Genomic DNA, 27,473 nt, shown 5'->3' with positions numbered 1-27,473 from the left:
AATCTCCACTTCCCACTGTAGGTCAAAAAATCTGTTCTTCTGTGGGAACAATTTGAGCATTCTTATTTGGCTTCCTCTTAGTCTTAGACTTGTTCACCTTCAAAACGTTTAGTAGTTAGTACAATATACAGCAAGGAGGCCCCCTTTCCTCCCAGCAGAAAGTTACAGCAAAGGAAGTCTACAAAAACAACCAAGGGTGTTAAATTACTCATGTTTATTTATAACAGACCTTCAGCCAGTACAGTACAAAACTTACAGTAGTATATCTCCGTTACACAAATATTTACTTACAATATATTACATATACAAAATGCTTTGCAATAAGTCTCAAAAGCTAGTTTAACTCCCCTTGAGAAAGGAGAAAAACTCTTTAAAAAAGGGGGTTGGAGGAAACCAAAGGAAGAGGAGGAGGTGAAAGGGTAAGGTCCAAGGAGACACCAAGCATAGGCTACAAATGAAACCCTGGGAGAGAAAGAGAAGAGAGGTGGTATTGCACTTGCTTCTGTGTTTTATTTTTTTTTTTTCTTTTTGTTCTTCATAACTTCTGATTAAAAATATATATAATATATATATATTATGTACACAAAGAAAGAAGCTGCTGGAAGTATTACAAAATCCCATCCACAGCTTGGACACTGACACAAAAAAAACAAAGGTCTGGAAAAGTGTCTATTTAGAAATTTTTTGTGTGTGGTGTTGGTTTTGAATATCAGTATAAAAGGAAAACACCTCTTTTCTCCATGTGGGTTTCAGTGTGGGTTTTTTTTCTTTTTCTTTACTTTTTTTTTTTTTTTTTTTATGCAAAAGGAGCTGGGAGAGAGCATGAGGATGTTTGAGGTTCCAGAGTTGGAAGGCTCTGGAAAGTAGGATTTTGTACCTAAGACCCTGGTTAAAGTGCAGTGATGGTCTGGAGAGAGACAGAGTGCCCTTCTCTCCCCTCCTTAGCACCTGGTCTTGCCCTTCCAGTCTCTGCTCTCATGGGCTCAGAGTATAGCCTCAGAGCATAGTCCTTCATGTTCCAGGAGGTTACAGGTGCCAGAGCTGACTGGGGGAGGGGATGGGGGCACCCTAAGGCTCTGATACCTCAGAAGGGACTAGTCCTTATGAGGTGTCACCAAGTACACAGCAGACGCAGAAGAGGTGGTGAGGGTTAAGTTTAACAGGAAGGGGCTCAATAACCAGAACAGTTGAGGAGAACCCTAGATATTAATCTCAGCTCTGCTGCCATCCTGAAACAAGGAGCCAGTTCCCTAGGGTGCTGTTGAGAAGACTCTCCCCTTATCTAGAGACCACTCTCCTTCCAGTTAACTCCCCCATCCTCTGCCCTTGGCAGCATCTGTTTATTGCTACATTGGGAGGAACAATCAACCCACAATGCCCCTTCCTGACAATCTGGTTCTCTCAGGGAGACTACATAATGGGGGAGAAAAAGGAGGAAAAAGAGGAGAAGTTTTTCTAGGGTCTCCCTTCCCATAAGAGGGTAAGGTAGACTCTTCTTAGAGCCCTTTGGAGCCCCAATCCCAGGGTCTGTTCCTTAGCCAACCCTTCACCATCCCCCTAAATTATCCCTGATAGGGAGTGAGAAAAGTAGGAGGCAAAAGAGCCAATAAGGAAAGGACATATGGAAAGAAAGATGTAAGGGAAGAGAAAAGGAGAGAGAGAGAGAGGACCAAGCGTTACAACTTGTGAGGTGTTGTGTTTGGTTTTTACTTTCTTTTTTTTCTTTTTTTCTTTAAATATAGAAAAACAGCCTTTGGTTTGAATCTCAAGGAAGCAGAGAATGGGATAGCTGTGGCCTGGGGGCAGAAAACGCTTGTAGAAAGAGACCTCCACTTGCAGTAGAGCTATCTCCTCCTGCCCCCTTCTCACTAACTAGGTTACCCAAAAAGCCAGGGGGTCTCTGCTGTAGCCAGGAGGAAAGTGCCCCCTCCTGCCCTACATCTGGGAACTGAGTATAGAAGGGGGCGGTAAAGGATGACCCCCAGTTCAGTTGTGCCCATCCCATTCTTGCCGGGACAAGAATGGAATAAGGTGGGGGGCAAATGCCCTTCCTCATCCTGGGATAATTTTTTGGTTATACTGAAAATTAGAAGAGAGAAAAGAGACACCCTTTTCTCCCTGCCACTGATCTTAAGAACAGGGCCCAGAAGCCTGGGAATGAGGGTGAATCTTGCAGGGGGTTGCGGGGAGAAGAAGAAGGCAGCATGACTGAGGGGTTGAGATGCCCCTTGTCATCAGGCAGCAACCCACTAGTTTCTCATAGGACAAGGACTGTAGGAGCCCCTGAGAGCCTAGGAAGGTCACTAGAGTGAAGAAGTTTAGAGGTGGAAGAGAAAGAGAAGAATTTTAAACCACCCCCTTCCCATGCCCTGGTTCCCAATTAGGCACCTGTGGCTCCCAACGTGTCAGAGACAGGATTGCAAACCTAGCCTTGGCCCCTGAGAATATAAAATTGGGGCACTCCAAGGAGAGAAAAACCACCACTGAGTAGACGAGGAGGTTGAAGAGAGTAGCTGTGTTGGGGGTTGTTTGAGGAGAGAAGAGATAGATCACATCCCAGAGGGAGATTCCCGAATGTGGGCTTTGGGGAACTCATGTTACTAGGGGAACATCAAGAGGACCCTCAGTCCCACAGTGCCTGGGGAGAATTTCTTCAGCCCCTCCTACTTCCAAATGAGGAAAGCTTCATTTTTTCAAGCATAGTGCAAGCTGCCTAAAGTGAGAGGGCACAAGAGGTATGGAGTACCAGGTTGGAGGGTCCCAGAGAGGAGATATAATGCCACAGAGCAAACGGAGGGCCAGAGGGAGCTATCAGCATCAAAACTGAAGAATCAGATAAAGCAAAAGGTGAGGAATTAACACGAGAAGCTCAGAACTCTTAGGACTAGGAGGAGCTTCCTACCCCTAGGGCTGTTAGAGAAAGCTGGATCAAAGAAAAAAAAAAATGAGGTCTAAAGTGGAAAGGGACTGTGGGCAGGAGGGTGGGGGAAGTGGCAAGCGACTGACACAAGTTAAGAGAAAAAAGCAAAAGAAACATCCACAAATTGTATTAATAAATAACTCTGAATATGCTGGGATGAGAGGAGAAGAGGAAAAGGAGAAATGTAAGCAAAAAAGCCTGTTTCATCACAATGCTTAAATCAGTCAGGGTAGAGGAGAATAGGTGAAGAGGGGTCAGGGTCAAGTATGAAGTCAGGTAGCCAGTGGTGGGGGCTACCGAGCAAAACTCCTTGGGATGTAGTGGGGACAGAGCTAGACTCGTGTAGGCAGGGCAGTGGAGTGGCAGACTGAGGGGAGGGCAGCAGGTGGCTAGCCCACCTTGTGCTCCCCCCGGACAATGTGAGAAGAGAATTCGTACCGGTCCTGGCTGTGGTAACCACAGATGTTACACTCGAAAGGGTCTCTGAAGCCATGGCAGCCCATGTGGATGGTGAACATGACATGGTCCAGAAAAAGGATTCGGCAGTGCTCACACTTGAAGGCCTTCACGGGCTCACCACTCTCGCCCACCACCCGGAGCACTTCCTTGGAGGGGCCTGGGGTGCCCCGTAGTAACCCCTCCTGCGGCTTGGGGTCCTCTTTGGCGTAGGCAGGACTGGGCCGGCCCACCACAATGGTGGGAGGTGGCTGGGGTGGGGGACCCTGAGGGAGGGATACCACCCCCCCAACCCGATCTTCGTGGTTGCTCTCTGTATCTGTGGAGTCCTGGCAGCCATTGCTAGGGGATGCCCCAGGGTCGGTCAGGGGGCCTCGGGCCCGGTAGAGGAGGGGACCTCCATCGGCCAGGTCCTCGGGTCCCTCACCTGCTTCTCGGGACCCTGGAAGCTCCAGTCGGCCGGGGAGGGGCTGCATCTGGGTGTAGACAGAGCTGATGACGGGCGTGAGTTCTGAGATGCAATTGGTAGGTGGAAGGCGGAGGGGACGCAGATGCTCTGCCCCCACAAAGGCCAGAGAACCTCCAAAGCCAGGCTCCAGGCCATGATGTGCTACCAACTCCACATCCTTCTCATAGCCACCCGAGTTCACATCATAAGGGATGTCTGAGAGGCTGAAACGCATCTGCTTTTCACCTGTGGAGAAGAGGACCTCAGCAGAGCTGGGTTTGGAGAATTCCCAAGCTCCTCCAGGATTACTTCTTTGTTTTCTTACCATGGGGATGGCTGTAATATTATTTACCACCCCTCATTTACTTCCCTCAAGGTCAGGTCCTCTTTGGGGCCACTCCCCAACTCCAGGCTATAATCTTAGGGAAGGACTCAGTCCCAGCCCACTGATCTTTAAAACTTCCTTCATTACTCTTTATAAAGCTAGAGAGTGAACAATCAAGGCCAGATGGGTGGACCCCACACTCACACCTCCTCCCTCTGACACTAAGAGTCATTCTCTCAGTTCCCACAGGCTGAAGTCCTTGCTATTCTCAAAACCTGGAAGAACCTGAGCTCCCTGACCCCTTCCTCTTACAACTACCACAAGACCCCTCAACACTGACCCCTCTCCACCCTCCACCCTCCTGAGGTACCTTCTCCCTCTTCACTCCCCTCCTGTTCTCTGGGGATGTTGTCTGAGCACCAGAGACTACCAGACCACTTTTCCAAATCAAATCTCCAGACCTAGCTGGTCAAATGGCTACCAGAGCTCAGATTTAGATGAGCTGTGGCTTAAAGCTGATGTCTTCTCTCCAACAGGATTCTTACCTACGAACTTCTGGGGGGTGGAACGCTTGCGTTTGGTGAGGCTGTTGGCCAGCCGATCAATGAAGGTTGGCCGCTCAGAGGATGAGTGCAACATGGAGTCTGGCACCATCTCCAGGTCACGTATCTCATCACCTGGGGGGAAGGAGGTGGAGATAAGTAATAGCTGAATGGGGGTAGCATTAGCCCAGCAGCCTTTGCCTGGAGAAAATCAGCAGGTCGGTAGCCAAGGAAGGTCATACCCGATACCTGGAAAACTAGGTTCTGCTCACTCCCCGCCCATCCAGAGCTCATCCTAGCAACATTTCAAGTAACTTGAGGACAATTATGTACATGTGACCCTTGATTTTATACTTCCTTGTGTTTTCTCTCTCCCATTACACTGAGGACATAGATCAAATTCTCTCTGACCCCTGGATCTCCCTGCAGCACCTACCACAGGGCTTTGCACCGACTGGAGGGCTTGGCAGATTTACTGAGGTAACTGTCCTTTTTCCACAGATCGCATCCCTTTGTGAAGAGGGGGTAGATGCTGGAATCATCCTGGTCCTGCACTCCCTCTGACCCAGCCCTCAACTCCCCCACAGGCCTGCCTACAGCCCTACCTGCTTGGCCAGCGAGAGCTTGGGCTTCAGTGCTGAGACTCTGTAGGTAGTTGTGGCACCGCTCTTTGTGCTCCTCCAGGGTACTCTGCTGTTTGTAGCTCCGGCCACAGTAGTTACACTTGTAGGGCTTCCCCACTGTGGGAGAGGAAACTGTGGAGGAGACAGGAGATGGATGGCATGAGTTACTTCTCCCTGTACCCTGGCTCTACAAAACCATCCAGGAGCAAAGGCTCATGGGCTTGAGGAGGAAGGGATGTCGCTCAGGTGAGTTCGGCTTGTCTTTCCTTCCCTGACTCCAGCTGCAAGCATGGACAGATAACCAAACTGTGGAGAAGAGGGCCAGTGCGCAGCTATGGGAGGACAGAGGGGAGCCAGGGCATATAGCTTTGGACTGCTGGTGGGCCTCACGATGGCCAAACTGCTGCTAAAAACGTAAGGGAGGACCCAGGGACTTTGTAGGGGATCGTCCTTGGCAGGCAGGCTGGCCCCACCCCAGGGTCTCAGATTCTGGGGCCCAGACTGTGGTTTAACCTTTCCATGTGGCAAGCGGGTGTAAGTGCTGTTTATCAGACAAGGGGATTTTTTGCTTATGAGTTATCTGCTTCGGTTTGAGGGAAATTGGTGACCTGGGGTGACAGAAGTGAGAGCCCTTAGATCTGTCAATGGGGGGAGGGACAGTTCTCACTGACCTTTACTTATACTTTTACCTCCATCCTTAGCCTAGTTTTACTGCTTTTCTTCCTTTTTCTTTCTTTCTTCCTTCCTTCCTCTCTTCCTCCCTCCCTCCCTTTCCCCCTCTCTTTCTTTCTTCCTCCCTCCCTCCCTCCCCCCCCCCGCCCTCCCTTTCCCCCTCTCTTTCTTTCTTCCTCCCTCCCTCCCTCCCTCCCTCCCTCCCTCCCTCCCTTCCTCTCTCCCTCTCTCTCTCTCTCTCTCTCCCTCTCTTTCTTTCTTCTTTTCTTTCAGATTTTATTTTTAAGTAATCTGGGGCTAGAACTTATAGCCCCAAGATCAAGAGTCACATGCTTCACCAGCTGAGCCAGCCAGGCGCTTCTACTGCTTATTTTTCTGTCCCTCTACACTGAGATACCAAGAGAGCCCCAGAACAACTATCACTGATAGAGAAATTCCGAGAAGAGAAAAAGAATAAAAGGACAGAGAGGAGAATAAAGGAGATGAGTAAAAGGAAGAGAAACAACAACTTTGAGGGCCTCTAAAAATTTTTTTTAAATAAAGAACAAGTTATAAAGATTTTTTCTGGGGTGTCTGGCTGGCTTAGTTGGGAGAGCATGCGACCCTTCATCTCAGTGTTGTGAGTTCAAGCCCCATGGTGACTGTACAGATTACTTAAAGAAAGAAAAGATTTTGTTTCTACTGAAGAAGTCAGGAAAACTGAGATGGACACTTCATTTAAAGACAACTTTTGAGGGATGATATTTGTGACAGGAGAAGGAAAGTGAGAGAAACAAGGTACTGTATATTTTATTTTATGTATCTTGCTACTATTGAGCAGGAAGATAGGAGGTGTCTCCAGGAGGCTGGTAACACTAGCCGCGCGGCCCTTACACACACACACACACACACACACACACACACACCCATAAACTGGGCCTTGATTCAATCAGTCTAATGCCATTTTGACCTTGCTCTGTAAATCCTAGTATGTGGGAGATGAGGTGAATGCCATGGTCCTTGTCCACTCAAGACTTTGGGGGAAATGGTTTAACATCTGGGAGAGGAGCCCCTTTTTTCATTATAGTGTGGTTATAACAGAAAGCATATCACAGAGATGGGACCCAGTGGTATACCTGTGTCTAATTCTGTCCCTAATAAGTCTCCTACAGAACAACATCCAAAATTTACCCAGCTGGCCTCATTGCTATTGGTTCAAGAATTCTAGGGAGAAGCCATCCTTGTTCCAAACCAGCAGGGGGAGCCGCCCCTTTTCTGAGGAAAAGGAGTAGGATTCTTTGACACAGAACATTTATAGGGGTCCAGGAAGGCTGCAGGATAGCTCTGTGACCAGCAAATCTTTTTTTTTCTTCCTTTCTTTCTCCCCCAGAGTTTCAGTATCCTTGTCAGCAAAACAAGGATAATGCCATCTACCTTAGAGTCGTTATGAGGATCACATGAAAAGACAAGCAAAATGCTTTGTGGATTATAAAGCCTGAATCAACGATGACCTTTCTCCCTGTTTCTCTACTCACCTCCAAGGTGAGAGAACCTAGAACACGGTAGGTGGCTGGGAAAAGGGTGATGAGGTGATTGCTCTGTCCCCTTACATCCTGGCCTGAGAGAGTTTAGGAAGAGAAAAATAGCAAGGAACATTTCCAAAGACAAATCCTACTAATTTTTTCCCTCTGCCCTTCTTCCAGCCTTTCCCCACTCTTGAGCTCCTCCTTCCTGCCAGTGTGACTCCCGGCCTCTTCACAAGGCCAAGTCAAAAACTTAAAATTTAGTAAGATGCTTCAAAAGTGCTATCTGTCTAGCTGATTCAGACAGATGTTGACTCAAACAGTCTTGGCTGGGGTAGGAAACTCAGGTAGTCTGGTTCGCTGGCACTGATCCAAACACTACCCTCTAGACACCCTCATGACTTGTTCTTGGCTCTGGGAAGGTGACAACCTCTTGGGATGGGGAACAGAAGTTTTTCCTAGGCTACCTTTCTGCCAGTTTGGAGGACCATGGCTATTTTCAGGAACCAGTAGGAAGTAAAGGAGAGGACAGACAGTGGTTGTCCGAGACGTCTGGTATTCTGGAGGGAGGTGATGATGGTGATGAGTGTGGGGCCTCGAGCACAGGGGAGTATGAGGAAGGGTTTTCCTGATGCTTAGAAGTATGTGTGTGTGGGGGGGTGACAAGGCACAGATGGTTCTGGCATTAGCACGAAACTTTAAAAAACAAAGGGCGAGTGACTGTTACGAGCCAAGAAAATCACCCCTGCTCCTTTTGCTCCAAGTCACAGTGTGGCAGATGTAAAATACCTCACCAAAGAGTCCCCCAAATTCCCCATGGGGCCCTGCTGCCCAGACGAGGGGTGAGAGAGGCAGGGCCCTATCTGCTCTGTGAGTGCTCTGCCCTCCTCAGTGACAGACACTGTAACTCCCCAAATGTCAGAGAGGTCACTGAGCTCTATTTTCTGGGTGTACTGAGGTCCCACTCTTCCTTCCCCCTAAATAGGTAACTGACCTGAGTGTGTCCGGAGGTGGCCAGTGAGAGCATCGCGCCGGCGGCAGGCGTAGTTACAGAAGGGACATTTGAAAGGCTTCTCCCCAGAGTGAAGTTTGATGTGGCGCAGCAGGTTCCCCTTCTGGGTGAAGGAGGCGCCACACTGGTTGCAGTGGAAGGGCCTTTCACCTGCAAGAGAAAGAACAGATCTCTGAGGACTGCATGTGAGGAATTTTGAAGGCTGAACCTCTTCTGTCACCCTCTGCCCCACCCTGCTTAAGGGACAGTGCTCAGAACAATTTCTGAGAGGCAGAGCTGTGGCACGCACAGGAAATTCCTGCTTTCTAAAGATTCCCTTGGGAAGAGCCTTACCCTGGGAAGGTGTGGATCAGGATGAATGGCAGGGCAAAGGGCACCAGGCCTGGAACTCTGGGCCAAAAGATCATTAACCCAAAACCGAGCCTTACAAGACCCACTCTGCCCCTGGAACCCAAAGGCTGAGAAAGCTGAGAAGAGGCTTTTGTTTTCCTTTTCTTTGTTTGTGTATGTTTGTTTGTCTAAATCAACAGGGCCCAAACAGGGTCCTACCCCTGTTGGGCTGGAGGATTCATCCTGAGGCTACATCTACCTCTCCCTCACCTCCTGAGAAAAATACCAGCTTTTCTTTATAACAACAGCTGATGAGAGTGCCAAAGAAGTACAGTGTGGAGGGAATCCAAACGCCATCCCCCCTTTCTTTCATTGGCTAGAAAATGTGCTGGGAGAGACTCTTCCCTTTCTGAGGCTGTCCCACTGCATTGTGGGCCTCTGCCTTTCCAGCCTACCCTGGGAGCTCCTCCTCAACCCCCTGGCTTACTCACCCGTGTGGCTGCGCTTATGCACCATGAGCACATTGGGTCCGATACAGACCATGCCGCAGACATCACATTTGAGCTTGCCATTGGGCAGCCGGATGCCCCCGGGGGAGTGAGGCTCTGGCCCACTTCCATCACAGTAGCCCAGGGGCTCTGACAACGAGTCTTCCACGATCACACTGTCGTCCTTTTCTAGGAGCCGCTCATCTGGCCCCAGCAGTCTGCTCGACTCCTCATCGCTGTACATCTCCACCTTGATGGAGTTGGCTGAAGGGTGGGATGGTGTTTAGGACAGAGACAGGCAAAGGGGGGAACCTGCCTGCAGACAAGAATGTCACTCCCAATGTCCAGAAGGCTTTCTCCTGGCCCTGAGACACGTGGGCTTTAAAAGTGGCCAATACCCTCGGTATCCTCGGTGGTGATATGGCACTCCTGCTGGGACCTGAAACAACCTTTTCCTTCTATCTCACCACCCAGGCAAATAGGCTTCAAGAGAAAGAAGTTAGGGTACATTGGATGTCTTCTGTCCCACTGGGGAGAGGAGGAGGCTAAGGAGAGCCTTTTTCTCCACTCTCTTGTAATAAAGAAAGACGTCTGGCTTGGCCCTGGGCAGGAAGCCAGCAAGTAACAGTGGCGGGAAAATGGTCCTAGGAAGACCAAAGAGACGGCAGGCTAAAGAGAGAGCAAAACTGGAAGACAGACATGGCTCACGTTATCCTCCCTCCCCATAAGAGTGAACCCCCTCTACTCCCCTCCATTAAAATCTGGAGAGGGGGATGAAGGAGGGAGGAGCCACTGAGGAGTAAGCTTTGGCTCTAGCTCTGACCTACATTCCTGGCTATTCCAACCATTTAGAGAATGTCACAGATCTAGGGCCAGCTAGGAGAGGCAGTAATGGGGACCCTGTCCGGGCAGGAGAATGGGGGTGGGGCTGGGTTGGTGGTGATGAGGAGATCCCTCTCATCTCTATTTCCTGTCTGACTCTAGCTTGTGACCATTCCTATGTCCTTGCTTCTCCAACTCCAGGGTTTCTCTTTGGAGACTTTAGTTTAATCCCACCCATGCTTCTTTTAATTCTACCCTTGTCTGGCAGAGACCATTCACTCTCCTTCCAGAAGTCAGAAGGACCCTAGATGCTGAACTCCTTAGTGTTTTAGAGGCTGTATGCAGGAAACCAGAGGGAGGCAGCAATGGGGAAATGGCTGCCAGTGGAGGGTGAACTGAGGGCCAAACACAAACAGGGTGCCTAGTGCCAGGGCAGGGCAGGAGATTGCACTTACCACTGAGTGAGCGGCTGGGAGAAGAGTGCTGGCTGTTGGGGGTGCTCACCGAGGGCCCCACTGGGGCCCCAAGGAACTCCTTCTCCAGAGATGAGTCCCCGCTACCTTGGAGGAGAGAATAAGAGGACAGGTGAAGCTGCAGCCGGGACTTTTACTGTCCATTGCCTCACCTTTTCAAAATTCTGTTATGCTTTGCAAACACTCATCTTGTAGCCATGTACAAGGCAGTGTTATACGTTCAGCACCATACCTTGTGATGAAGTTTTGGGGTGATGGTGGGGTGGTCCAGAGCTGATGGCCAAGAAAGAATTCTTGAAGACGTCTTTGGTGCAAAAGGTGATTTTATGAAAGCACGGGGACAGGACCCGTGGGCAGGAAGAGCTGCACTGGGGTTGCTACGGGTAACTGATTATATACCCTCAGATTGGGAGGGGGTTAGGGACAGAGTAAGTCTCCAAGGAATTTTGGAAACAAGCTTTCCAGGACTTCAAGGGGCCAGCTACTGTTAGGAAAATGCCATTTATTACCATTTAGTAAAATCTCAGTCATGAGACCCTTCAGATGTATATCAGAGGACCATAAGCTTGGGGTATGATTGCCAGCATATATCTTGGGGGAGTTGAGATAAAGGAAGTTTCCAAAGGAATTTTTATATGTTAAAGTAGACTTACAGGATCCTGGGGGTTGGGATAATGTTAAGCTAAGATTCTCTTTTGCCCATAGCAAAGTGTCATCATCGAGGCAGCTGAGCTCTAGAGGAAGGTCACTCTGCCTGTTTCAAGGACTTATCAATGGGCTGTAGGCAGTAAGGGAATTTAATTTTTCATTTGCCTTTGTTTCCCACATCACCATGGTAAGCACTTAAGCCCCTTTCCTTTGTTCTTGGGTAGCCAGGAGTGCCTGAGGAATAGCACATATATTCCACCTGGGGTGGGGGGGAGTGGCCCAGGAGGCTAGCTTGTACTTTGTCCTCAGCTTAACTTATGCTCCCTCATCACCTTGTGCCCTTGTCAGCCTGGTGCCCAGTGCTGACTTCTGCAAGCTCAGTGGCTGCATCTTGTTCACCCTACCTTTTTCTAGGCCTGAGAGGAAGAGCATCACTGCCTGACATCTACAGGAAGGAAGGCTGAGGCTGGGCGGGCCAGGGTGGAGAGGAAAATGGGGGCCTCAAAAGGGAGGTGGTTCAGGACAGATGCTCTTCCCTACTGTTCCTCTCCGGAGCCCCCAGCACCAGGTTCGGGATCTGTAGGAAGGGCAGCTGGAATTGTCCCTGAGTCTAATGATAATAAAAGTGACCATAATGACAGCTGCTAACACTTACTGAGTGTTATTGAGTGCTTATTTTGTGCCAGGTATTGTTCTGTGCACTTTATGTGAACAGCCCTGTAGAAGCAGGTGCCAATATTGTCTTAATTTTTCAGATGAGAAAACTGAGGCACAAAAGAGACTGTGTTACTTGTCCAAGGTGACATAGTGGTGGAACCCGGATGGAACATAAACAGTAAGCACTCATGTCCTTAGCCACCCTCTACACAGCCAGTTGAGAGTCATTGTTTCAGCAGAGGAGAGTTGGGCCCATTAGATCTTCTCTTCTGAAATCAGTAAAAATTTGACTACTCTAGAAAGCCTCCAATCGGATATGATTCCAAATACCTAAATACTACTTGATGTTCCCTTGACAGTGACATAAGTTTATTCTCAATATATTCATTGTTAACTTGTTGATAAATTGCTTTGTAAAAATGAGTTTTGAGAGTTTGGTTATGTCTTTAAAAATTAGTTAACATATCTGAAGATATGAATCATGTCTTTAAAAAAAAAATCCCTCCTCCCCGCAATCTTTTGCACAAATTTATAGGTAAAAAAATCCACAAAAACAAACAAACAACAATAACATACAAGTAGGTAAACACACACAGAAACACAGACATATATCACACATGTAGATACACATAAAGAGAACATACCTACGGGGGTAAACACACCCATAGCCTTCTACATTATCTGCTAACATGAACATGCATGGATGCGTACACACAAGCCTAAATATGGAAGAGAGAGAGAGAGAGAGAGAGAGAGAGAGAGAGAGACAAACCCTAAAATTCATCCCTAAAGTCCACCTATTAGTACTTTACCCAATTTCCCAGCTATGTACATACTTACTTTCACAAAATAAAGATTCCATTATAAAATGGTTGGAGTCTTGGGCCTGAGGCAAGAAATCCGGAACACACCCTCCTGAGGGATCCCTCTCCAGCTTGGTCAGTGGGAAGAAAACAACCACTCAGGACTTTGGGACCATTTCCCATTCATATCCTCTTCTAAAAGTCCCATTTCCCCCATTCTATCCCATCAAAGCCTGAGGAAAATTTGTTCACTATCTATAGAAAATGCCTTATGGCATTTTCAGTTTTCCCAGCTGGGGCTCTTTAGATGAACCATGGTTATCTAGAAAAGTTGCCCAAGTCAGAACCACACGCATATCATCAAAGTGAGCATCTCAGGAGTTGTGGGTTGAGATGTGTAGACTCAGACCCAGTTTTACAATACGTCCTTTAACAGAGTGTAGGGTTTACTATGGTTAAAAGGGCTAAAAGGAGTGTCTCCTTGTTCCTTTTCAGACATTAGTGCTAACTTGCCCTAAATCACTTGATATTTGTAATGGGGGAAGAACTGAGCTCTGGGCCCTGGTACTGAGCCCTGGACCCTAAAACAATGAGTGAACTTGCTGGAAATCCATCTCTAGTCCCAGCCTACTGGGCTTGATATATGGGGAAAATATGCTTAAAGGAATATTTAGGGGCATTAAGAGGAAAATATCCTTTGTCCCTTCCTTATTAAGGCCTGGGAACAGGAGGAAGAGTAGGTGCCTCCACAGTCACACCGTTAGTCTGAGTGGGTCTTAGATGCCATTGCCCTCCCTAGGATAAAGGTAAGAGGGAAAACAGGTTCAAGTCTACTTTTGTGGCACTAATACATAAAAATGAATCTGTTTTAGGGGTCAGAAAGTCTTTATGGGGACCCTGGGATTTTGAGTTCTAGCTGGAGGGTGAAGGGGACTAGAGTCAGATTTAGGAAGTTCAGCAGTTCCTCTGTCAGTCCCAGAAACCCCAGTGAGGGAACTTCAAATGCCTGGGACTCCCAAGAAACCCCAGACTGTCAAAGCCAAGAATTAAGGCCACTCTCAGGTCTCAGATAAATTTTCTTGGTCAAAGTCATCATAGATTGGCTGAACCCCCAGAAGGCAAAGCCAAATCATGAGGTTGACATCAGAGGAACAAGGAGGCGGGTATGGGGCAGAAAAACAGGAGGGAGAGAGAGGAAATGGGGCAAGGTCCCACCAGCTAAATGTGTTTCACATGCTGAAGGAGACAAGCCCTCCACTCCTGCTGCCCTTCCTCGATCCCTTCAAAGAGTGGTTGGCTCTAGGGAACAGCCATGAGGTCTAAGAACCTCCACACTTATCAGCAAGGAATCTTATCCTAACTGCTTTCCCTGTCTTGACCATGGGCTCCAGGGTGGCAGGATGCTAGCCTGCTAGCCTGCTAGCAGGGAACAGTGGGTACAGGAGCAAAGAAAGACGCCCATCCCCGGCTCTATTGTGGGGAGGAGGCTGAGGGCCCTGGGATCTCTCTGTTCGAGGCTGAGGCTTCTGCTGCCAAGGCTCCTCTTTACCTAGATTCTATTACCCATTCCCACCCAGGCCTGTCTCGGCATTTCACCCAGGGCAGCTCTACATCTGTCCCCAAGGCCTAATCAAGATGTCACCACAATCTCCCACTGTCCAAGTCGCAGTCTTTGCTTAGCAACACCAAACACCCTTCCCATCCTCCGCAAGTGTAAGGAGGAACGCCCCCTCCCCCGCCACACACACACACACACACACACACAGCCCCCATCCTTTCCCTCTCCTCAGGCTTGGGAGTTGTTACTGAATTGGCTCCCTAGCCCCGGCACCCCCCTTCCCCCTCCACTAGCCACCTTCTGCCTGAACTTACATTATCCTTCCCTTGCCGGTGAGACCCTGGGGTGCGAACGCGGCCGCCGCCTTGGAAACGGCGAGGGAGTGCGGGTGGTGTGTGCATGTCTGCGTCTCGGTGGCAGGCAGGGGTGAGCCCAGCCACTCACCTTCCAGGAAGCGTGGATTCCTGGAAGTGAGGGGAACCGCCGTCATTTCGCAGGCAGCGGCACGGTGAGCAGGGGCCCACGGCTGCAGCCAACAAGAAGAGCTCAGCCCAGGGTGTATGTGTGTGAGTGTGTGTGTGTGTGTGTGTGTGTGTGTGTGAGAGAGAGAGAGAGAGAGAGAGAGAGGCAGAGGGAGAGAGGGAGAGAGAGGGAGAGAGGGAGAGAGGGAGAGAGGGAGAGAGAGGGAGAGAGGGAGAGAGGGAGAGAGGGAGAGAGAGAGCAAGCGAGAGCACGCTTGGATGTGCTTGGGGAGGGGGCTGGAGAGAATGTATATGTGTGTCTGGTGGGGGGGATGCTAGGCTACAGCATCCCTTTCCCAAGCCAGTAAAGGGGTGGGGGTGGGGGGTGTGCACAGGGAGGGGGAGGCAGATGCCGTTGCCCTCGTGCCCAGCAGACAAAGAGGAACTGCACAACAAATGCCTGAGAGAGGCAAGAGTGTGTGCAAGAGAGAGAGAGAGAGAGATGGATGGGCCCTCAGGGTGGGAGGGAGAAAGGGGGGCCCCCAGGGAAGGCCCAATCCTCTGCCAGCTGGGGAAGCCAAGGCCCCAGAGGTCATGGGGCCCAGGACATGGGGCAGCTTCAAGGCTCTCAGATCGTCAGAAAGCCCCTCCCCCACTAAACTCAGGCACTCAGATTCCCTCCTTTCCCTCCTCCTCCAGGAGGGAGGTTGCTCTTTAGATCTGGGGACTGACAGCCCCCTCCTTCCCAGCAGCGAGAAGGCCCAGCAGTCTGGTCTCAGGCTAGTGTTGCTCTGTGGCCCTGAGGCTTTTCAGATCCCAGGCAAAATCCTGATATCTTCTCCCCACCTCCACTCCCCTCCCTCCTGTGCCCCTGGGGCCTGGGCGGCCGACAGCCCTGGATGAATCCGCCTTCTATCAAGACAAGGCCTCTGCTCCCTTCCCTTCCAGAGGAGCTGCTCACTGACGTGCTGACCTACTTTGGAGACTAGATTTTCTGATTCCAAGAATTTGGGGGTGGGAGGGGCTGTGAAACTTTGGGCTGCCTACCCCTGGATCCCTTTCGAAGGTTCCCTTAAACAGTTCACAGTCCCAGAAAACTTGTGAAAAGCACCGCTCAGTCAATTAATTGCATGAGCTGGGTTTGAGCAACTCAGTTTCCCCTGAAAGACAGGGAATGGAGGTGGGGAGAAAATCTGTGTGGTAAGTTAGTGGATCCCTTCTCTTCCCTCTCTCCCTCAGGAGGGACTGACCTGCACCTTTAGAAAGAGACAAAGGGAGAGAAGATGCATTTTCTGAATCAGGATCTGTGAGGTGGGAAAATCTCTTTAAAGAACAGGAGAGATACTCCCTTCATCAAGTGGCCAGGTGAGGGAAGGCCACCTGGTATGAAGACAGAAGAGCTGTGATGACCTTGAAGGGCCAAAGTGTGCTTTAGGAGGGGTCTACACAGCAGCCTTTCCCACTGCTTGCATATTGGCCCAGGAGAGATGGGTCATTTACAGACTCTCAGATGCCCTCAAATGGACTGTCTCAGCCATACCCATTCCTGCGGGGGCTACTTTTCAGAACTAATGTTAGCCTTGGCTTTCCCTTTTCCTTCTCTTTAAGGTGGCTACTGGCCCTAGAATTCTCAAAACACAGATGAGGGGTTTCTGGCCTCTACTTCCATTCAAAAACTATGCTGTGCAGAGGCTTCTCTTGTCTAGGAAATGTCAACCCGCTGAAAGCGGGGAAAATTTGGTTTCATAGCACAGTGAAGCAACCACCCTAGGGGCTTTCCTCTAATATCCAGCATTCTCCAGAGACAGAGATCCATGGGATATTTCCCCAGCCACATTCTCAGTTTCTCATTTACCTACATTAGGGCAGGGACTGGTTTTTATCTGAGTGTTCCCCAGCAATAAAACAGCATCCTGAGTGTGGTTGTTGCTCAGTAGTGGTTTTCTGAGTAGGCCTAACTGAGCAGGAGATAGAAGGACTGGGTGGTTCCTCAGAAGGGCCATGATTTTAGTTCCAACAAAATCTCTTTCAATTAAATCAGTCCACTTGATCCCTGTCACTGTGTCCACCGTGTGGCAGGTATCAAATGCCTTAATCCATTCCAACGCCTTCCCCCTTAAATAAGAAAGGGGTCAGAGTCAGTGTCTTACCTTATGTTACCCACATGCTGCCAATGACTCTTATATGTGTGTCTGACCCACCTAGCTATCATCTTTGAATGTACCCATAATTCCATTGGTCCCACTTCAGGGTATAGAAAATAAAATGCTATGGGTCATTTCTACAATGGTGCTTGGATTTCTGATGGGCATACTCATCATGTCAAAACCCAAATCTGGCTCCCCTTATCTCTTATAATCATTCCCTGCCCTGACATTCTAATGATCCAAAAAAGGAGTCCTTGCGTCTTAGAGACAAACTCTGTCTTAGGCCCTTTTCTGCACCTTCAGAGAGGGGGCCAGAAAAATTCCGCATTTTTTTTTCACCTTGTTGTTAAACTCTGAGAGGATCCTGATTACCCTCATATCTCTAAAAGCCGTTTGCAGTATAAGCAGTGATCTCTTCTGCCTCAGTAAGAGTATTTGGCAGGTATGAAAAGCCATAGCATGTTATGACCATGACAAAGGACTGGGGGAAATGAGAAGTGGGCTCTATATCGCTCCTTCAAAGGCTCTTCGTTGTTGGCCCACTGGCTGAATTCAGCCCATAGATAAGTTTGGCTTGCTCCATGGAACATTTTTTTAAAATATTGAGTCATTATTCTAAAATGGAGACATTTCACATAAAATATGGATTCCTGAATTCTGTTGAAAAATTGGAAGTTTTGGCCACACCAGATACACATTCTGGCATGGCAGTGACTGGTGGACACCGAGGAGCAGTTGCTCCTTGAGGTAGGACATGTGTTCTCTGTCCATGACAGTCCCCACATTCTCTTCAGCTTATTATCCCAACCCAGTTCACTCATTTACATACCCAACTGGCTCCTGCAGGCCTTTGAGGTTTGAAACGCTGCTCTACTGTCTACCTGGCTGGGATAGAATATCCTGTTTGGCTGGTGACCTCAGAGAACAGGAGAAGGAATCACATCTTCCTTCAATCTCTTTACTTTTAAATCATTCCTCTCTATTAGTCTCCACTCGTATTCCCCTCCTATTCCCTTCCCCTACCCTTATCCTCCAAGAAGTCTGGGAAGAGAATCACTATTTAGGGAATGTAAAATGACTAAAATAGAGGCACACTACCAAGCAAACCAAGCATGAGTGGCAGCTCTGTGACGACTGGGGCACTCAGAGGTCCTGTGCTAGGCTGAAGGCTCTCCACTCTGCTCCACAGGCGAGTGTCTGCTCCCAGCCCCTTACAAACAGAATGCACAAGAGGGCATACCAGACATATAGGAGCGGCCATTGCAGTCTTCTATATCCATCTTAGAGTCTGCTGAAAGAGAAAATAGCTGCTATCAGAAGCCAGATCTGGGAAGGGAGGAGGTTTCTAACATTCTGGAATTAGCAAGTGTGCTCTGACCCTATCCTAAAGATGAAAAACTTCGTACTTTGTCCTGATGAGAAAGACAATGTACCCTGACTTACAGACCCCAGGGTCTTGTCCAACCCACAACTTCTACAGGCTTCCCCAGCCTCCGAAGTGGAACAATGTCTTACTCCAGAGTGGTCCTGGTTGTGTTGTTTTGAGAGTAGACCCCTCCTCCTGTAGGTGGAGCTGATGCTGTGGGAAAAGAGACAGGTTACAGCCCAGCTTTCTGGAGGCACAGAAACCAGCTCCATAGAAGCTCTGTACCTTAAGGATGGGGTAGTAATAAAAGGAAGAAACAGGATTCTGTCTCAGGGGATTCTTTTTGTTGGGGGGGGGGGTATGTGGGGGAGGGTGGAGGACAGGAAGGTAAATATGGAGGAGAGCAGCCCACCTCAGGTTCAGTGGAGTCCACTACTGAAGGTGTAATAAACCAATTAAATCTTCAAGTGGCTTCTCCCCATATTCTTGTCACTTACGTTGCTATGTTTTATTTATTTATTTATTTTTTTAGGGTGGGAACCCTGAATTTAAAATGCAGGTTAGTCTATTTGACAGAAGCAAGCAGTAATTGGCAGTAGAGTATTAAACAAATCAAGAACTGAGAACAATTAAAAGTGATAATTTGTTGCAATGAATTCTCTCTTTAGGAGCCTGTGGGAGGAAGAAAAAAAAAATCTCTTTGGTAGAAATTTACATACCTCCAAAATTGATTTCACCAGTCACCTAATGAAAAATAAATACTCCAGGGGCAGATTTGAGGGCTCAAGAGTGGGGAAAGGAAACAGTTGGAGCTGCCACCAGGATTCCTGTCTCTTTGAAGGATCTCTCTGAGGTGGATGGATGAAAATTTGGTTTGCTTGTAATACTATACTGTTAGAGGCAAGGATTGGGGACTCTGAAGGATGCACAGGGGAAAAGTATCTATTACCCTGTCTCCCCCTTCCCCCAGGTCACTCTTGCGCCGAGAGACATCATACTCTTCTGAAAAGTCTCAAGACAAAGCCTGAAACATGGGCTTTCCTTCACTTCACAAAGCAGCTCTGCCTTAGATTTCATCAGAGAGTCCTAGTCTCACCCAGGAAACCTGGGTGTGGAAGAAAAATTTATCTAAATTTATTTTCAGTTCTTCTTTTCTTCACATCTTCCCTGAGATGGTCTCAGCTTTGGAATCAGACTGCTAGACCAAGCCACAATAATAAGTGGTTCCTTGAAGGTTCCCTTAGGGGTAATGATTAGAAGAGCCCAAGTCCACAGTGGTTAGCAAACTCATACCCCCTGGAACTAGCCATAGAACTGTGGTGGTCAGAGATTCAAAGAATGAGGAAGGGCGGTCTGGTACTCATGGGGCCCCTCTCATTTCTGAATCATTAGCTCCATAATTGCCTTTTAGGATTTTTCAAAACTACTGCAGAGCTAAGATGCCACATGTGACTTCCCTACACATACACACACATGCACACAAACAGGAGAAGCAAGAATGGGCAAGATTTCCTCCATTTTCTGCTTGGAGAAACTGAGGCTCAGAGCAGTGACGTTACTTGTCTCTGGGCTCATGGTGAGACTGGAACAAAACAAAACAAAACAAAAGAACACAGGTCTCCTGAGCTGTGCTCTTCCCATTAAACCATCTTGTTTCTTTTATTAAAAAAAAAAATTTTTTTTAATGTTTATTTTTGAGAGAGAGAGCGAGGGAAGGGCAGAGAGAGAGACACACAGAATCTGAAGCAGGCTCCAGGCTCTCAGCTGTCAGCACAGAGCCCGACCCAGGGCTCAAACCCACAAACTGTGAGATCATGACCTGAGCCAAAGTCGGCCCCTTAACCGACTGAGCCACCCAGGTACCCCACTGTCTTGTTTCTTTTGGAAAGTCAGAATACTCAAGGCCTTCATGGATCTTCTTGCTTTCCCCTGGTTCTAACATCAATTAAGGCATCTTTTCCTTTGGTATGACCTCCGTGGGAGTGGGGTCTGTTACTTAAAAAGGAGGAAAAAGTAGAGCAGGCTCTACAGGGAGAAATATATTAATGTAATGTGTATGTGGTGTGTGTATGTGTGTGTGAGAGAGAGACAGAGACAGAGAGAGAGAACACGAAGGAACCAGGGGCTAGATAAGCACTAGGTAGGCAAAACAGTTGAAGCATAGCATTCAGCTAGCACTGGCTCAGGAAGTACATCTCATTCTTGGACACCTGCCCAAATGGTCCCAAAACAATTTCCAGAAGGGTCTGAAGGAGTTGTTTTCTGAGTTGGACTTTGTTCCTAGCAGTAAACTGAGCTCTTCTGCTTCTTAATTGCTCTTAACAGGTGCTCCATGACACATCTTGGGCAAAATCAGCATTTGGCTGCCTCTAACAGGTCTACATGCCAAGTTGGTAACCCTGGAAGTGAGAGGGGATTGAGATTCTGCTGTTCCCAATCTTGGTGCTCTGAGAGCCAGAAGCAAATCAGTAGATGTACTTCACTGTTTGTTCAAGTCTCCAGGCAGCACATCCCTTCCAACCTTCCCACTCCCCGCCCCTCAAAGCACCTCCTCCCCTGCCTGGCCAGGCAGGCAGATCTTAGTGTCTCCTTAGAGGAACTGGGTCAAATTAGGCACTGCCAATTGGAGACATACCACAGGGGGAGGAGGCATAAAAAGAGAGAAGTTAGTTACACAAGACAGGTTTGGCTCAAAGATCTTGGAAAGAAACCGGCTTTATAGCAACATAGGCATCATTCAGTGATGGAGGTAGGCACATATGTACTGTAAATTCAGTTCAGTGAGCTGAATACAAAGCAACTAGAAATAGCTAGTCTCCTAATTCAAAAGGAAGCGTCTCTGTGAGGGAGGAAAGGTTGGTCATTGTAACCTCCGGAGACAAAGGTTTTCTTCCCTGTTCTTTTGAATCCACTTGGCACTGTAACAAGAGTCCTCCATGGCCCTGGCTTTCTCCCCTCAACACAGTACCACATTTGAACAGGAATGGGCAGGAATGGACATTCCTTTTATTTTTAAAAAAAAAATTTTTTTTTCAACGTTTATTTATTTTTGGGACAGAGAGAGACAGAGCATGAACGGGGGAGGGGCAGAGAGAGAGGGAGACACAGAATCGGAAACAGGCTCCAGGCTCCGAGCCATCAGCCCAGAGCCCGACGTGGGGCTCGAACTCACGGACCGCGAGATCGTGACCTGGCTGAAGTCGGACACTTAACCGACTGCGCCACCCAGGCGCCCCGGGACATTCCTTTTAGACAGAAGATTTCCCACCACACTTCCAGACAAGCACCAGGTCATGACCAATCCAAAGTCTGACTTCCAGGGGCAGGTCAGGCATCAGCTACCACCCCCAGCTTCTCATCTCCACAAAAACATCCCCACAGCTTTCACTATTGGGTGACAAAAATGTCAGAAAGTCAAGTTTTCTGTACGTGGTAGCTCTGAAAGCCTGAAATAAGATGGATATCACAAGTATTTAAAGCTCTTCAAATCCTTCAAAGAATCCTGTTTGATCCAGTGACACTCCAAAATTGGAATTTAAAATATACTCCATGTGGTCTAGTGTGTAGAAAGGCAGCAAGGAGGATATTGTTGGGAAAGAAAGTGGAGGTGGAGAGAGTGGCAAGGATTTGTGCCATCCTTTTGGTTATTGTTCCGGAACTGCAGCAGAGAGTAGCAATCTTTTCTCTGGTGTCTCTTAGGACCTGGGACCTGAAGTGTAGCCCGGTGATTATTAGCAAGACAGAACTTTTCACCTGCCTGGGAGTGAGCAGTTCAGGTACTGCAAGTAAACCAAACCCACAGCATCATCCTCTCCTGTCTGTACCTCCATGAACTGAATGAAAGCGACACAAAAACATGTTGGAGTCACATAGCTGGTTCTGTGGTCTATCAGGGCTTTGCATAACTGGGGACAGGAAAGAAGTAAATGGTTGAGGGAAGAGATGGAATAAGGCATTGTCTGCAGCCTGACTACGTGCCCCTTTCCAGGAAACAGACCTTGACATTGAGCAATCTGCAGCTCTGAAATGATCTTTGGGTCAACCTAGTACTCTCTGAAGGAAACCCACCAACCTTTTCTCAGCTCATGTATCTGTCTTTATAGCAGAAAGGTCTGACTCATTTTTTTCACCAGGCTGTAGATGATGACCTTCTGTCTACATATAAGACAGACGAAGACAGCTCAGCTTCATTATCCAAGTGCTTGGGGAGCAGTGCTGAGGGGATGAATTCCCAGGTAATCCTAGGAATGACCAGTCTCTAAAAAAAGAAGGGGTGTGAGCTGGAAACACAACGTCTGGGGAGTGGGAAAATATCACCTCATTGTCTCCTTTTAGATCTCAGAAGGATGAATATTTTCTCTTGTTCTTTGCGCTTCCCTGTCCTCCCCACATAGACTGCAGAAGAGAGAGAAGGCTAAGGTTTATAGGTGGGAGGAGAAACAATCGTACCCCTCCCATGTCTCATTTTAGGACTTAAGAAACTATGGAGGGGCTAAACTAAACAGGTAAATCACTAGGTGATGTGCACGAGCTGATACTCTCTGGGTTTGTGGTATACCCTGAAGTATTTGAGCCCTGTGTTTATAGAAAGGCCCCACAAAGTCACTGCTATTCAACTTTATGTTTGGGTAAAGGTGAGAAAAGTAGGCCAGCAGTGTTCGATTTGAGTTTCTTAATAATTAGTTTTGAAGCCAAAGATGCCCCTAACAAAGTTAGCTCAAGTGAAGTTTGAAATTACATGGAAGGTTCAGTGAACTATCCTGACTGGTATATAGTAAAAAGGGGGAAGAGATGGGAACAATTGCCTTTGGTGGCAGTCCTGACCAGAAGTCTCTAATGCATGCTGATCAAAAGGGCTCACTGTTTGGGCGGGACAGATATTTTCAGGCTCCTCTGCTAACAAAGAATCTTGCCCTGACAAGTAAACCTCTCTTCTTGTGGAGGGCCTAGGGCAGGAATGTTGTAGGACCTGGGGAATCTTGCAGCTAGAATGGAGTTGAGAGATGATCTCCAATCTCTTGTTTTTTAACAGAAGAAGAAACTAAGCTGAGTCACCTATCTGGTTAGTGACAGAATTAAGACCAAATAGAACCCAGGTTATCAGTCTGGTAACCAGTCTTTCTACTACAGCCCAAAGTTAAATTTTGCCACAGTGGGAAGGTTTGGGACCACCCACGCTTACCTTCTTTCTCGGATGTTGAAATGAAAAGTTTGGGGGTCTGCATCTTGTGGCTTAAATCCTTAAACTAGAAACTCTGGTTTATGGATGGAAGAAAAAATAATCCTCTCCCTCCCATGTCTCTTTTTAGAGATTATGAGCCTGAGGGAAATGCCAACCTAGGCCCTTACTAGGTCTCTTTAAGGTAGAAACAGAGCTCCTTGGCTCAAGCATTACACCAGCATATGTATTCCAGCAGAGTCTACAAGGTTGATGCCACTCCCACTGGTGGGGTAGGAGGGGACAGGCCATTCATATCAGCACTATCCTTTCTTACATGCTTTCGTCAGATAAACCTTGAAATTATCTCCAATACAGAATCTACAACTCTTCTGAGAAGGAGGCAAATCAAACAGCTGGGAATTCAGAGCCTTCTTTAGGCAGAGTCATGACACCAACAAAGAAAGGGAGTCCCTCTGCCTGTAGCATTGTCTACACCCACAGAGCTCCACATTCTTATTTGTTCTTGTAGAGTAAAATGAGCCCAGAAATACCTGCCCTACAATAATTTGTCTTCATTTTTCCTTGGTTATTTTGTGTGTATGTTGAAGGAAAAAAGATGGCCAGTTTGGGAGAAAATAATTTCTTTGTGGATGTTAGTAGGAGGTAAAAGGTGGGATAATGTTCCTCCCACACTGGGAAGTACAAGCTGCAGATTTAAACTAGGAGAAAATAAAGAAGAAATGTTCAGTTGCATTTTCACTGGAAAAAAGTCAGGACTTCTTTCTGAGCCAAGTCCCAAAACATGCTTTGCCCTTAACCTACTAAGAGGAAGGGGATTGCCCAGAAGCTACAATTGAACTACCTGCACTCAGTGGGCAACAAAGACATTATATTCTGTGCTTGAGACATCAGCATCTATTGACTAGGGCAAGATATAATTCCGACCCTGCCAAATTGAGGGCAGCTCCCACCACCCGGGACCCACCCCAGAAGCTCCAGTGAGATCTATCCTGCTTCCCAATGGCTACACTATTTTCTTATTTTATTTTTAAAAATTTTCTCCTTTTTTTTTTTTTTCAACGTTTATTTATTTTTGGGACAGAGAGAGACAGAGCATGAACGGGGGAGGGGCAGAGAGACGGAGACACAGAATCGGAAACAGGCTCCAGGCTCTGAGCCATCAGCCCAGAGCCCGACGTGGGGCTCGAACTCACGGACCGCGAGATCGTGACCTGGCTGAAGTCGGACGCTTAACCGACTGCGCCACCCAGGCGCCCCTAAAATTTTCTCCTTTTAAGACTTTGTTTTTATCTCATGAGCCACTCTTCTGACTATTCTCATGATCCAGGGAGCTGTCTGGATTCTCTGGCTTTCGGGTGTTCAGGCAAGGCTGAAGTTCCCTACACCACAAAGCAATATTAACTGAACTACTGACAGACCAATGAGGAGATACTTCTACCAAACAAGAAGCTACAATTTCAACGATTGTTTGATTTGGACTTGTCCTGGTCTTGTCCTCAGAATCACAGTTATCTTAGGTGGAATTATTAGGTAGTCAGACACCTGTTTTTAATGCTTCCTAAGAATATCAACATGTACCTTCACACAGATAACGTGAACAAATAGCAGTAAGGGGAAACAGCAGGCCTCAATGTTTTTCTTACTATACATTTTTTTAATGTTTATTTATTTTTGAGAGAGAGAGAGAGCATGAGCAGGGGAGAGCAGAGAGAGAGAGAGAGAGAGAGAGAGAGAGGGAGACAGAGAATCCAAAGCAGGCTCCAAGCTGTCAGCACAGAGCCTGATTCGGGGGTCAAACCCACAAACTGTGAGATCATGACCTGAGTCCAAGTGGGACAATTAACCAACTGAGCCACCCAGGTGCCCTGGCCTCAAATGGTCTTCTGCTTGGCCTTGATGATGGAAGGCCTAGCGTTGATATGTGAGTGAGTCAGAAACTTTCTAAGCTCACCACTGATGCTTTAAGGGTTCAGGCGGGGTAGACTGGGAAACAGATGGGGCTATGAAACATGTCAGTGGGGGATCTGTAAGAGTCACAACAGTTGGCAGTTTTGCTTATGAGAGAAAGGACTGAAATGAAAGAAGGTATGCAAAACTTGACACAATATAGTTGGTAATGCATCAAATCTTCCTGGAAGCAGAGTTAGTAAATTCTTGACCCTGGAGAAAGAAATGGGGTACTTTATTTCCTAAACATCTTAAACCTAAAGATCTGTGTTCCATTAAAACCCAACTCATGACAGGACTCCAACTGGTCCTCATGACGGGACCAGTCACGATTAAAAAAATTTAAAAAGCGGGGCACCTGGATGGTTCAGGTGGTTAAGCAGGGGACTTTGGCTCAGGTCATGATCTTGTGGTTCATGAGTTCGAGCCCTGCATTGGGTTCTCTGTTGTCAGCACAGAGCCTGACTGAGATCCTCTGTCGTCTTCTCTCTCTCAAAAATAAAATAAACATTAAAAATTTGAAAAAATTAAAAAGTAGAGAAGTCAAATGAAAATTTCAAAAGTGAGAATCTACAACTCTAGCAGACAAGGGGGAAGAAAATAACTGGGGATGGGTTGTGCGAAGAGGTACACGGAGGCCTATTTCAGTTTACAACTGCTTCCCAAAGTCTGTCTCTCCTTAGAGTCCTCAGACCCAGGGCTTCCTCTGTCACATTTCTTTCTTAGGACTCATATGCAGTGAATCTCTTCCTTCCCAGCCCTGCTTCTCAGGTTCCCTAGACGTCTCACCCTACATGGTACCTTAGACCGCACTTTCCACTTGCACTCTAAGTTTCTTCTCTACTGTTTCTCTCATTCTGCTCATTGCCTCCCAGATCTTCCCACCGAGGCCTATGTCCTTCTCTCTAACCTTCTCGACAAACCGCCCCCCCCCCCAGTCCTCTCGCTTTTTTGCCCAGGTACCCCCTCTGCTTCTCCTTTCTCACCCTCTTCTGTTCTACCCCAGCGGTACCCCACCAAGGAGCCTCGCGCACCCAGCTCCTGGCTGTCTTGACCCGTCTCCCGCCTTTTTAGGACCCTTTGGCTCTCCGTTACCTTCCCCTCAACCTTGGAGCCTCGAGCCTAACTCCCCCACTAGCTGGGCCAGCTCCCTCCCCTCGGGCCACAGCCCAGGCGGCCACCCTCTTCCCGCCAGCCCCCAGTCCGGGTCTCCCCTTGCTTCACGCCCAAGCCCCTCAGGCCCCGCCCCCGGCGACCGAGGCCCCGCCCCCAGCGCTTCGCCCAAGCCCCGCCCCTCACTCACCTGAGGCAGCTCCGCGCGCGCGCAAGCTGGGGGGGGTTAGGGAGAGGGGACGGTGTTGGGGAAGAGGGGGGCGGGGCGGCGGGGGTCCCCCACTCTGGCCCGGGCGGCCCAGTGCGGGGGGAGTGGGGTCACTGAGGCGGCGGCAATCGGGCCGGACCCGGGACCCGGGCACTCAGCGGCGGCGGCGGCTCCATCTCCATCAGCGGCTTCACCTGAGGAGGGACCGGCCCCCCCCAGCAACCCCCCCCACCACAGCCGTCCCCCCTCCCCCGAACAACTTCCGGTCCCACTACCAGGCGACAGGCGGCGTGGCCGAACACCGAGCGCCCCCAAGCCAGGGAGACTGCTGGGGAAAGGAAAAAGAGCTAGGGGAGAGTAGCCGAGCGCCGAAAGCTTCAAGTCGGAAAGGAGCGGTCGCGTGCGGAGGGTAACTCGATGACTGCCCCTGCATCTGCGTTTGATTTGTAAGCTAGGCGCACTTTGGATGCCCCCACCTGCCGTGGCATATCTGCCCCTAGTGCCAAGTTTTGTCCTGCCTCTGCTAAGGCAATATTGATTTTAGCCTCTTAGAATTCTTTGCTTTTCCTGCCAAGTGTTTAGAAATGGGGAGGGGCGGGAGGAGCTTAACAATGCTATTTAAAAAAATCTCTCTTGAGGGTATTCTTAGCTGAGTCACCTAAGCAACGCTACAGATACTGGCGGACCTCGGAGAAGGAAGCCCCACTTTTTGACTTCCCTACTTCCCTTTTCCCTCCCCCCCCCACCTTGTTTGGGATTATCTCACTACA

General features: G+C 48.5%; 1 protein-coding gene and 1 long non-coding RNA gene across 9 annotated transcripts; one reads left to right on the top strand and one right to left on the bottom strand.

Annotated features, from left to right (window-relative positions):
• Positions 1 to 195: 195 nt before the first annotated feature.
• On the bottom strand, positions 196 to 27,037 carry IKZF4 (IKAROS family zinc finger 4). 7 transcript variants are annotated; one of them, XM_043564385.1, is made up of 9 exons: positions 26,686 to 26,944; positions 18,128 to 18,178; positions 12,759 to 12,852; positions 10,596 to 10,700; positions 9,322 to 9,582; positions 8,483 to 8,650; positions 5,297 to 5,446; positions 4,695 to 4,826; positions 196 to 4,070 (listed from the first exon to the last, which is right to left on the bottom strand). In XM_043564385.1, the coding sequence occupies exons 2-9, from the start codon at positions 18,146 to 18,148 to the stop codon at positions 3,310 to 3,312; spliced, it is 1,692 nt and encodes a 563-aa protein (XP_043420320.1). In that variant the 5' UTR covers positions 18,149 to 18,178; positions 26,686 to 26,944; the 3' UTR covers positions 196 to 3,309. The 7 variants fall into 7 exon arrangements, with proteins under 7 accessions (XP_043420320.1, XP_043420321.1, XP_043420323.1 ...); XM_043564386.1 differs by having other exon boundaries at positions 18,128 to 18,175; XM_043564388.1 differs by lacking the exon at positions 12,759 to 12,852 and having other exon boundaries at positions 18,128 to 18,175; positions 26,686 to 27,037.
• LOC122473740 lies at positions 6,271 to 8,995 on the top strand. Of its 2 annotated transcripts, XR_006294705.1 has the most exons (3): positions 6,271 to 6,763; positions 7,356 to 7,507; positions 8,474 to 8,995. It is a non-coding gene; the product is annotated as an uncharacterized LOC122473740 (long non-coding RNA). The 2 variants fall into 2 exon arrangements; XR_006294704.1 differs by having other exon boundaries at positions 6,271 to 7,507.
• Positions 27,038 to 27,473: the final 436 nt, after the last annotated feature.

The sequence above is a fragment of the Prionailurus bengalensis genome, chromosome B4 (assembly GCF_016509475.1).
Source record: "Prionailurus bengalensis isolate Pbe53 chromosome B4, Fcat_Pben_1.1_paternal_pri, whole genome shotgun sequence".
Lineage (NCBI taxonomy): Eukaryota > Metazoa > Chordata > Mammalia > Carnivora > Felidae > Prionailurus > Prionailurus bengalensis.
This window is presented reverse-complemented; position numbering and strand designations above follow the sequence as displayed.

Bases quoted from the DNA above. Each gene is read 5' to 3' on its own strand.
- IKZF4 (XM_043564384.1), bottom strand. From the start codon at position 14,680: ATGCACACACCACCCGCACTCCCTCGCCGTTTCCAAGGCGGCGGCCGC. The intron at 12,853-14,593 runs GTAAGTTCAGGC...CCACTGACCAAG, and splicing joins ACCGGCAAGGGAAGGATAAT to CTGGAGAGGGATCCCTCAGG. The intron at 9,583-10,595 runs GTAAGTGCAATC...CCCACCCTTCAG, and splicing joins TCCCAGCCGCTCACTCAGTG to CCAACTCCATCAAGGTGGAG.